Raw genomic sequence first — 11263 nt, 5'->3', positions numbered from 1 at the left:
TAAATAACAGTCAATATTCCGCTCCTTTGTACAGTTTTAACTTGGCAGACAGCTAAAAGAATGCCAGGCAACTGCAGTTTGTCCTGGCCTGCATGAAGACAGCGATGAAAGAAAAGCTTGCTTCCACTGCATTCTGCTGGACAAGAAGAATCCTTGAGCACAAGGTGCAGAAGTGCTCAGAGAAAGCAAAGTGGTACTCTTCAACAAAACAATTCAACTCAAGGATAATTTTAAGGCCTTTTCCTCATCGTTTACTAAATTCTATTAAGTATTTCTCATATTCGATGAGAGATTCACTGCTTGTTGTCATTGTTTACCAGACAGCATTTTTCAGTGAGGCTAAGGTTTACGTACTTACCTCCTGATAAATTCAAGCATTCTTAGGGCTTCTTGTTTGGAAAAGGTAAATGCATCAGCCTCTATAAAGCATTCAGAGTTCTGAAGTTCCACAGGTCTAACTTCTAGACTGCAGTTTACCTGCATTTGGGCAATTCTATAGCTATACTGTACAACCCTAATTAACGTGGCTTGGCTATTGATTAGAATACATGATTTCAGAAAAAACTTGATAAATCCCACTAGTTTCTATAAGACTTGGTTCAAGCTTCCTTTGCTTCCAACTTAACAGCATCGGGTAGTCCAAAACATAGGAGAAAGCTTGTACTTTGCCCTGTCTCACCACATGCTGATTTTCTCCTAACAGGACATCCTGTATATTTTTTCTTTAAGTTTCCACCATAGCAGTGAATGAAGTAACTTTTAAAATGTTCATTCAAAAGTTTAACAGAATATTTGCATGCTATTATCATTCTCTAAAGTTGAGAGTAAATTCTGTAAAGAAAACAGTACCTCAACATGGTTAAGTAACTTCCATCCGCTGGTCTATTTACATCATTTTATTAGAGCAGAACAAACTCAATAAGGTTAACAACTCACTTTATCTTACTGCCAGCTTCAAGCCTATCTTTCTTTTCCCCAGTGTTCTCTCCATCACGTTGTGTCTGGTTGGTGTCTTGAGCTTCAGACGCTCCATTCAGAACCTTTGAACCTTTAAAATGAAAAGGCAGGGAAAGAAAAAACAGTACCGCAGGCAGCAAATCTGTGCTGTAAAAAGCCCCAGATGATTTCTTTACTGTCATCAACTCGAACACTTATAAATGTTTTCCCCGCACCTTGATACCCAGCAGCTGAAACAATACAGAAAGCAGTAACTGATACTGCTTCAACTTCTGAAAATTCCACGCAATGAGCCTCATCCCGTAATGTTAATAACGGGAAGTGAACAGTCTATGTATTTCATACACTTTTGAGTTGTTCTTCTGCTTGCTCGGCCACAGATAATAGGACTAGTGCTTATTTATATTCTGAGCAGTGAGACAATATACTTCAGCAGTAGCTTCCATTTCCCACTCTAACCTGGTCAGACAATTTTGGGGGATTTCTGATACTTTAACTGGAGAAGTTACTAGTTCCATGGCTTCTCGTTTACTCTCTAATAAATATATATATAACCAAAACATGACAAACAGTACATTTAAGTAGAGTACAAGTGCTTAGTTATAGCATGGAATTGTCAAGCAGGAAAACAAAGCACTATGTAGAAGCTGTATTTAGTGAAATCAAAGCAGGAGTATTTAACCTCTTTAAAATTTCTGTGATGAATACATGTTTTGCTCTGGTATTACAAGCCAGTGCATTCTGAGTGAATCGTTGAGGAATGTCACTTTAAGTCAGAATTGACAGTCCATTTTATTTGAAGTTACAGGTTTACTAAAAACCCCCTCTATTAAACTACTGTGCTACAGCAAGAAAAAATTACAAGATATTACTCATCTGAATACTTAACAGGCTAAGAGATACTAAAAAGCAGACAAGATTTAAGATGACATTCTAATAGCTGATCTATTTAGACTCACTCAGAATCCGTTCTGAACTTGAATGCCATGGGAGGAATTCAATGCAACAATGAATGCTGTAATCCCTCATTACAAACCAGATAGTCTGAAGCTGTACTTCAGCTGAAGTACAACCTGCAGTAATTGTCCTTTGTAAAGATGGTAAGAGTTCAGCAGTTCAGTTTTTAAAAGGCAAAAGTACGAATGTAGGGAACCAGAACTTCTCTTTGTAGCAAATGGAAGAAGTTCTGCTGACACCTGGTGCTAACCTTATCCAGAGTAGCTCTGTTAGTCAGACTGTGTGTAGGAAATCTTTCAGTTTAGATTCTCTGTTAAAGTATTAGCTGTGCTGATCACTGGGATGGGGAAAGATCTGTGTGGAACACTTCTTTCACCGTTAAATGGTTGGATTTTATCATCACCCTTGCATTCTTAGCAGGTACAAATACAGTGGCATTTCAACTACAGTTATTCTGAATCCTTGGGATCCTCAATCACCTCAGTTACAGTAACTTCTTTACTCCAGATCCACGTGGTGTAAATTTCAGTTTCCTGAAACAGTTTTGCTCCCAGGATTCAAGTTCAAAGCAAATACAATTTCTCTCCAGTGCTTGTGGAGATGAAGGATCTAAACAATTTTATTAGATGGGTAGAACTCCTATGTCTTAAAGGATTTGAATTTGTTTCCAACACAGCTTTCCAATGTCTCTGTCTCATTTTATTCCTCTATTTAAAAATGAAAGTATCTATTTTACTACATTTCTTTCATACTATTTTTAAATAACTGACCTAATTTATTATAGAGCACACTTACTACAGAAAGCTTTCAGTATCATGCTGTATTTGTACAAGCGCTCAGAATAACCTGGGATGGTACTGCTAAGAACATAAGGCTTATTCTCCCCTAAATTATGATTGTTTCTGTACTGTTAGACTGAACTACTAAAGCTGCCTCACAGAAGTAGCGTGTAAGTGGTTAAAAGCTGCGGCCACGCATAGCAGCATGCACGATACAGGAAGAGGCTAGTAAAGGAAATCAAGCAGTTAAAGCATAGCTAGAAGTCTAGGCATCAAAAGGCTACCTGAGGAAAGAAAGGTAGTATGTTATTCTACCTTATGTTTAATTATTTATTTTTTTATTCCACAAGGTAATAAAGTTAGAAAATTTACAAACAAATAAAAAATGCTAAACTCACTTCTTGGAATAGCAGTATTATCCTTGATTATTTCAGATATGTAAAGGTTTTAATAGATGGGTATAATTCCTACATCAAGGATTTATTGAAACTGGCTCAGAAACTGATAGACTACGTCTTTTATGCGACAAGAATGTAAAAACACAGTGACTTACCTGTTTGGTCCTTTTCTTTTTCCATTTTTTTGCTTGCTCCTTTCTTCCACTGTTCTTTGGTTTTGTTGGCTTCCTCATGCTGCTTCTGCTCAGCAAGTGATTTATTTAGTACTTGGGAAAGAACAGAATCTCCTTCCCCAACCAGAAACATGGTCTTGAACTTGTTATATAGCATTGTAGATTTCTCCATGATAACTTGGCTAACTTTAAATTTCCGTATCTGAAACCAAAGTAATAAAACAATGAGCTCCACTTCGGTATTTAAGTGCCTATTTAGTTTCATCACATGCTAGATGAAATTCCTAATTTAACTTGAAATGAGATCATAGACTTTAACACTCTCTGAAGTATCACAGAATTACAGAACAGCCAAGGTTGGACGGGAGCTCGAAAGATCATCTGGTCCAGCCCTTCATGGGAGAGGGAGCCTGGATGAGATTATGGAGCACCCCGTCCAATTGCATCTTGAAAGCCTCCAGCGATGGGGACTCTACCACATCCCCAGGGAGCCTGATGCAGTGAACAACTGTGTTGACTGTGAAAAATTTTCTTTCTTATATAAAGATGAAACCTCTCCCAGTGCAACTCGTACCCATTGTCTCTTGTGTTCTCCGTGTGGCTCCTTGTGAAAACAGAGCCTCTGTCCTCTTTGTAGCTGCTCTTCAAGTGCTGGAATACTGTGATGAGGTTCCTCCTGAGACTTCTATGGGAAGAAAATACCTAACCCCTTCAAGTCTCCCCTTATACGGCAGATTCTCCAGCCCTTTGATCATTTTCATGGCCCTCCTTTGGGCCCTCTGGAGTCTGCCCACATCGTTCTTGGATCGTGGGGACCAGAACAGGACCCAGTACTCCAGCAGTAACTAGCGCTGATATGAATTTAAAAAAAAAAAACCAACAAGAACCACACAGGTTAATTTGAGTAACATTGCAGATCTCACCTTCTTTAGAGTCAGAATCATCTCTGTATGTTTCTGTGCTTGTTGCATTGTGACTTGAAGAGATGCAAGCTCATCAAGAGCCTCAATACACCTGTTCACATCCTGTATATCAACAAGAAATTAGATTGAAGACTTAACTTACATTATCCTTAATAATCCTTAATTAGCCATATTGAATTCACTTCCATGCTCAGAGATACCTTCCTATAATAGCCTTAATTTGACTATGTGCTTAATTTTAGAACGATTTACACAGTCCAACTTGCAAACAAAAATTACTATCAGTTGCCTTTCAGCTGCTTCCACAATAAAAAGGCAGATGCTGTTTGAGTAACTTACAATTTTTAAAAACAATGTTATACTGTCAAAATAGAAACTCAAGCTTTATGCCGCTTTCACAACTCTAGCAATTCTAGTACTTCCTTGCTTGAAGCTGTTCTCCATAATCAGCCTTTTCCATACACAATTTTTCCCAAGCGACTTGCTGCTGAGAAGGTAGCAAAGCATCTAAGGGGACTGCAGTTAATGTACAGAACTGTATCTTTGTAGATTCATCAGTTAAAAGTTTGATGAATGACGCCCTATGGAGGACACCCAGAAGTAATGATGTGAGCTTCTAGTCTTTTTCTAAGAACCACTGTACTAAAGTCTTCTTTCTGTCATACTTAGCTCTCAATTTCAGCTACTCTTCCTCATTTTACTTCCTCTTTAGAACTAATAAGATTCATCACTGGTACAGGTCATAATAATATTCTGCATCTTGTATAAAGTTGTAGAGACTGTTCTCAAGGGAAACTGGTATTAAAAAACCCCAAACAAACATATCAGGACTATGCTCAGCAGAATTCTTATTATCATGTTTACTTGATAAATACAATTATGATAAACTAAGCGTCCTTGCTGTAGGCTCTACAACCAATGTTCTTCACAGTATTGTAAGATACTTGCTCCATTACACCTCTGAATCAGATGTTTGGGGGGGTGTGCATTTTTGTTTTTTACTTTTTATTTATGGGGTATTTACTATCTGGCTCAGGACAGAGTGATTTATTTAAGCCAAACCATTAAGTTGTGAAGTAAAAGCTTTCTAAATTTTATTTAAGGTGAACTATTTATTTGAGACAAAGTATTGGCGTAGACTTAAATAAAATAATTTAAGAACAGGCCATACTGGAAATCAGTGTTTCGTATTTTAACACTGTGGTGGGTTAGCCTTGGCCAGCAGCCAGATGCCCATCCAGCCACTCACCTCTCCCCCTTCAACAGTGTGAGGGGAGAAAATAGGATGAGAAAGCTCGTGGGTCAAGATAAAAGACAGGGAGATTGCTCACCAATTACTGTTGTGGGCAAAACAGACTCTACTTAGGGAAAATTAATTTAATACCAATTAAGATAGATTTGGGTTATGAGAAACAAAGACAAACATAAAATCCACACTTTTCCTTCCCTCCTCTCCCATGCTCAACTTCACTTCAGACCGCTCTCCCCAGCCCACCCCCAAGCAACGCAGGGGGGGCCACTGGTCAGTACACCACTCTCCCTCTCTGCAACTCCTCCCCTCACATGCTCCTCTGCTATAGCTTGGGCTCTCCCCACAGGCTGCAGTCCTTCAGCAGAAATCTCCAGCACAGGCTCTCCGCAGCGTGAACATTTGCTCCTTTGTGGTCTCTTCCACAGGCTGCAGAGTAGAATACCTGGAATACCTGCCCCAACAACATGGAGCAGCTCCTACCTTCTTCCCTCACCTTGGTGTTCCCTCTGCTGTTTCTCGTTCTTTCCTCCTCTCCTCCTCTCTCTGACCAACGTGTTTTGTCCTTTCTTAAGTAAGTTTTCACAGAAGGGCCACCACCTTGGCTGAGGGGCTCAGCCCTGCCCTGCGGTGGGTTCGCTGGAGCCAGCTGGAACCTGCCTTATCCATCACAGGGCAGCCCCCTGCCCCCACTACCAGAACCTTGCCTCTGACACCCAACACAACGCTGAGTTCCCAAGTTGGCACAGCTTGCTCCTTCTCATGCTACTGTACTTCTTCACTGACATTCATATTTTCTCACTGTGCAAGTGGCACTCACAAAACGAAGATACTAAACCAAAGGCTGAATCCCTTTCAGCACCACCCATGCAATGGCACTCCGCAATCAGCTAGGGAAATCCTCAAACTGACGTCACTCCCACACCTTTCCTTGGCCAGTTAATAGTGGTAGCAAGAATGTTCTTGTCTTCAGCAGTACATAAAGGCAGAGATGGAATGAAGCCTTTTACTTGCTTTTTCAGTTGTGTAAATGGAAATCGCCTTTTGAAGATTTGCATCCCCTTCAGGACTTCGAGTAAGAAAGAGACGAGTAAAGTATTTTTGGTCTGGTCTCATGATCTGAGGTTTCAGTTAGAGAAAAAACACTAAACCAAACCAACAGAAGCACAAACAACCTTGAATTCAGAAAACCTGGTAGTATGTCGTAAATCACCAAAGGCGTAGAAATATTTGGCTTAAAAAAAAAAAAAAAGATACAGCTCTGGTCCTTCCCTGTCTGTTTTCACTGCCCAACCTTAACAGTGGATTCCAAGGTGTAAGAATTTAGATGAACATATGCGAGTGCTTGATGACCCTCTCTGTAAAAAAGCTTTTTCTTATGTTTAAGCAGTATTTCCTGTATCGACATCAGTATTCATTGCCTCTTGTCCTTTCACTGAGAAGGGTCGGGCTTTGTTGTCTTTCCACAGTCCATTCAGGTATTTACACACATGGTGGTGATCCCCCTCTCAGCCTTCTCCTCTCCAGGCTGAACATTCCCAGTTCTCTCAGCCTCTTTCTATGACAGACGCTCCAAGCCCTTAATTCATCTTCGTGGCCCTTTATTGGGCTCCCTACAGTATGTCCATGTGTCTATTGTACTGGGCGGCCCAAAACGGGATCTGCTGCCTTGCCAGCGCTGAGTAGAGGGCAGGCATCACCTCCTTCCATGCTTTGGCAACTCTTTCTAATGCCGCCCCGGATGCTGCTGGCCACCTTTGCCGTAAGAGCACAGTGCTGGCTCATGGTAAGCTTGGTGTCCACCAACACCCCCAAGGTCATTTGCTGACAAGCTGCTTTCCAGCTACTCTGTCCCCAGCCTGTGCTGGTGCATGGGGTTATTCCTCCCCAGGTGCAGAATTTGAACCTTTGTTGAACTTCATGAAGTTCCTGTTGGCCCACTTCTCCAGCCTGTCCAAGTCCCTCTGGATGGCAGCACACCCATCAAATCTTTCAAGTTTTGTATCATCTGCAAACTTGCTACGGGTGTGGTTTGTCCCATCATCCCAGTCATTAACGAAGGTGTTTTAACAGCATTAACTACTAGTGACTGGCCTTTAGCTGGACTCACTGCCACTGATCAGTTTTTTGGGCCCTGCAGTTCATCCAGTTTTCAGTCCACCTTGCTATCCACTTATGTAGTCCAGACTTTTGTCTGATCAAACCAGATCAGTTTGTCTATGAGGCTCTTAAGAGAGCCATTGTCAAAAGCCTTTTTAAACTCAATATAAACAACATCCACTGTTCTCCCACATCCACCAAGCCAGTCATCTCGCAGAAGGATGTCAGTTTGGTCAAGCATGATTTTTCCTCCTCATTAACCCATGCTGACAACTCCCAGAGGCCTTGCTGTCCGTCATATTATTGGAAACAATTTCCAGGACGATTTGCTCCATCACCTTCCAAGGGATCGATGTGAGATGCACCAGCCTGCAGTTGCCCGGATCCTCCTCCTGGAAGATGAGGGTGATGTTTGTTTTCTTCCAGTCTTTGTGAACCTCCCTGTGGTTCGCCCTGAACACCAGCGCGGAGGATTGTAAACATGCTCAAGTGACTTGCACCTGGGTGCTGGACAACACCTATATCACACCAATTGTTTAGACCTGTGCGCTCAACAAGTAGAACATCTGCCCTTGGATAGCACAGGCCTGTGATGGACTCAGAAGCACCTTATCAAACATGCCTGAGATTCCTGCCCTGCTGTGGGAGAAGAGCACAGTGGAAAACTAGACCTGCTTGAATCCCTGAAATACAGGTGAGAACAGCAGGTTCGGACTCTCTTACACTCTCTTGCTAACAAGGGCTCTCGTTCTCCGCAGTGCCTGCATCCCCTGCGTGCCTCTGCCCTGGTGCTGCTTCAGAGATCCCCCAGTCTGCGAGGTATTGAGATTAAATTTCTTCTTTGTCTTTCATCCATGGTTTTGTTGTTGTTCCTACATCCTGCCTGTGTCGGCTCACACACTCCTCCTCGTTATCACAACTTTTCAAAAATAAAATGGAGTGGAGCACAATGACATCTTCCAGCTCCCTCAGTGCTCTTTGGTTTATTCTGCATCAGGTTCAACTTTAAGTGTTCCCCAATTTAATCCTTGCCCACTGAGCACCAAGTCTTGCCTGTTCTGGGCCTTCCACTGTTCTCAGGGACCTAAGATTCCTGAAAGGAGTTTTGTATGAGCAAACTGAGGTCAAGAAGGCATTGAGTACCTTGGCCTTCTCCTTGTCCTTTTTCACTAGATCCCCTACCCCATTCAGCAGCAGGCCCATGTTTTCTCAGTCTTCCTTTTGCTGGTGAGGTACTTGAAAAAGCTTAATTGTCCTTCGTTTCTCTCCCCAGATTTAACTCTAGATGGATTCTGGCTTTCCTAAGCACATGCCGCCATGCTCAGACAGTGTCCGCATATTCCTCCCAGTTCACCTGTCCCTGCTTCCACTTCCTGTATGCTTCCTTTTTTGCATCCTGACTATAGTCAGGAGCTCCTTGTTTATCCATGCAGCCCTCCTGCCACGACTGGTTATTTCCCTGTTTGTCAAGATGAATCAGTCTCGAGGAGGAGGTAATCCATAAAAGTGAGCCAGATCTCCTGGTCCCTTTTCCTCTCCATCATGGTCTCTCAAGAGATTCTTCTAGGCAGATCGCCATAGAGGCCAAAGTCTGCTCTCCCCAGCCCAGGGCTGTCTTCCTTTTTGCCCTGCTCCCTCCTCTCAGGATCCTGAACTCCACCATCTCAGTCATTGCAGCCAAGGCTGCCTCCAACCTTCAAATCCTTGACCAGATTTTCCCTGTTTATAAGAATCAGGTCGAACAGGGCGTCTTCCCTTGTCAGCTCCTTGGTCACCTGTTTTAGGAAGTTATTGCACTCCAGAAGGTTCCTGGATCGCTGTGTAACCCCCATGTTGTCCCTTCAGCAGATACCAGGATGGTTCAAGCCTCCAATGAGAACCAGAGCTTTTGAAACGGAGGTGTCTCCCAATTGCTTTAAGATGACTTCATTCTCTACTTCTGCCTCATCAGGTGATCTGCAGTAGACATCCTCAGGATGTCACTCATATTTGTCTGCCCACTAATCCTGACCCATAAACTCTTAACTGGCTTATCATCTGTCCCCATGCAGAGCTCCACACATTCCCACTGTTGTCTCACACAAAGAGTTATCCCACCTCTTGTCTCCCCAGCACTAGTCTTCCCTAAAGAGCCTGAATACATACATGGCAAGGCCCCCAGTCCCACAACTATCCCACCAAATCTGTGACGCCAAGGAAACCATAGCTCTGCAGCTGCAGACAGATGTCCAGTTCCTCTGGTTTGTTCATCATGGTTGTCAGAGCTTTCTTCATAATGCTGTGCTGCCAGCACTTCCTGATTTCTGTGCATACGCTTGAGGTGATGCTACTTCAGTCCTGGTCTGTTGAGGAAATTGTTGATTACAAGGCCAATGCTGTTTACATAATCCTGCATCATTTGATTGCCATCACTTCCTCACTTCTCCTCTGCTACTTTAAACTACTCCTAGTTTAAAGCCCTTTAACCAGGTTGGCCAGCCTCTTGGCTGCACAACTTTTGGGTGGATCCTGCCACCTCCTAGCAGTCCTATCCATACCTTTACAAGTCCTTTCCTCAAGAAAGGGACCACCACCTGGGTCCCCGTACCTTGACCATCACCCTCAGAGTCACGCAGTCATGCTTGATACTTTGCAGGTCTCCCCTGACCATATCATTGGTGCCCAACATAGAAAGCCAGCAGCCGTTAATGAATAGTCTTAAGGCCAGACAAGCCTCAACCATCTGCCAGTAATGTTCCAAATCTGAGCCCCCACCAGGCAGCAGACTTTCTGCAACAATGAGTGGGGTCAGCAGATGGGGGCCTCCATCCCCTGTGTCAGGCAGTCTGCCACTACTACACTCATTGCGTCCTTCTGGTGCTTCTGGATGGCTCAGGCTGAGCTGGCACAGATGCTTCATTTCACAGAATTCTGTCCGAATGTTTCCATTAAATAATTCATTATCAAGTATTTTCAAACAAACCCAGTTTTACTTGCTGACATTGATCTTTTAATGTCCGTAGTAATCTCACTTAAGCAGCAGTTATCTTTCAAACTGAAAGATTTCCTTCATCCTCAGAACATTAATTAAAAAACAAACACACATGCCAAGTATTTCCTACTGGAATTATACACATAAATCACTTTAAAAAAAGTACTTACAAGATTATCAATTTTCAGGGAGTTCTTAATTTCTGCATGTATCCTTTGAAGCCTAGAATCCATTGATGTTTCTGAAGATTAAAAATAATATGCATGAATATTTGATAATCACATCAGGTTTGTTCCTGTAGAAACCTTTCCACTAACCTGAACTTCATACAGAACGCAGAAAAATATGGGCAGGCACTCTGCATCAGATAATGATGCAGGTGCACAAATAAATACACCACAGGGCTTACTATCAGAAATAAAATACACATCTTTTTAAAATTAGACACTATTAGCAACCTAGATAGTTTCCTCCTTAGGAGCTACAAACTGAAAATAATTTTCTATTTCAACATCCAGCTGCCACCCTCTGCTTCTGGGCCAACTTAAAAGGAAGTTTCAATAAATACTAAGAATTACAAAGCTGGAAAACCTTTAATGCCAGGACACCTAAATATTGATGGTTTTGTTTTCAGTAAGTTGGACACAATTCAAGTTACAGTCCAAATCCATCCAAACAAAATGTTCCCAGTACACATGTTCCAGCAGGTGTGCAAGATGAATGAACACGTCTGTCTCTAGTTCACATGCTGAATGC

The 11263-nt window shown here is 42.3% G+C and overlaps 1 protein-coding gene across 6 annotated transcripts in view; it reads right to left on the bottom strand.

The window, feature by feature from the left end:
* PSIP1 (PC4 and SRSF1 interacting protein 1) overlaps positions 1-11263 on the bottom strand; it is a 44821-nt gene that overhangs the window by 5534 nt on the left and 28024 nt on the right. For 5 of the 6 annotated variants that reach the window (XM_054184677.1, XM_054184678.1, XM_054184673.1 and 2 more), the window contains 4 exons: positions 10678-10748; positions 4188-4289; positions 3247-3466; positions 937-1048 (listed from right to left, as the gene is read on the bottom strand). In XM_054184677.1, the coding sequence (XP_054040652.1) occupies positions 937-1048; positions 3247-3466; positions 4188-4289; positions 10678-10748 (505 nt within the window). Of the gene's footprint in view, positions 1-936; positions 1049-3246; positions 3467-4187; positions 4290-10677; positions 10749-11263 lie in introns of those variants that run through there. The other variant, XR_008463679.1, reaches the window with a different exon arrangement.

This window comes from Rissa tridactyla, chromosome Z (genome assembly GCF_028500815.1).
Source record: "Rissa tridactyla isolate bRisTri1 chromosome Z, bRisTri1.patW.cur.20221130, whole genome shotgun sequence".
Classification (NCBI taxonomy): Eukaryota; Metazoa; Chordata; class Aves; order Charadriiformes; family Laridae; genus Rissa; species Rissa tridactyla.
Note: the sequence above shows the minus strand (reverse complement) of the source record. Positions and strands in the feature narration are given on the sequence as shown.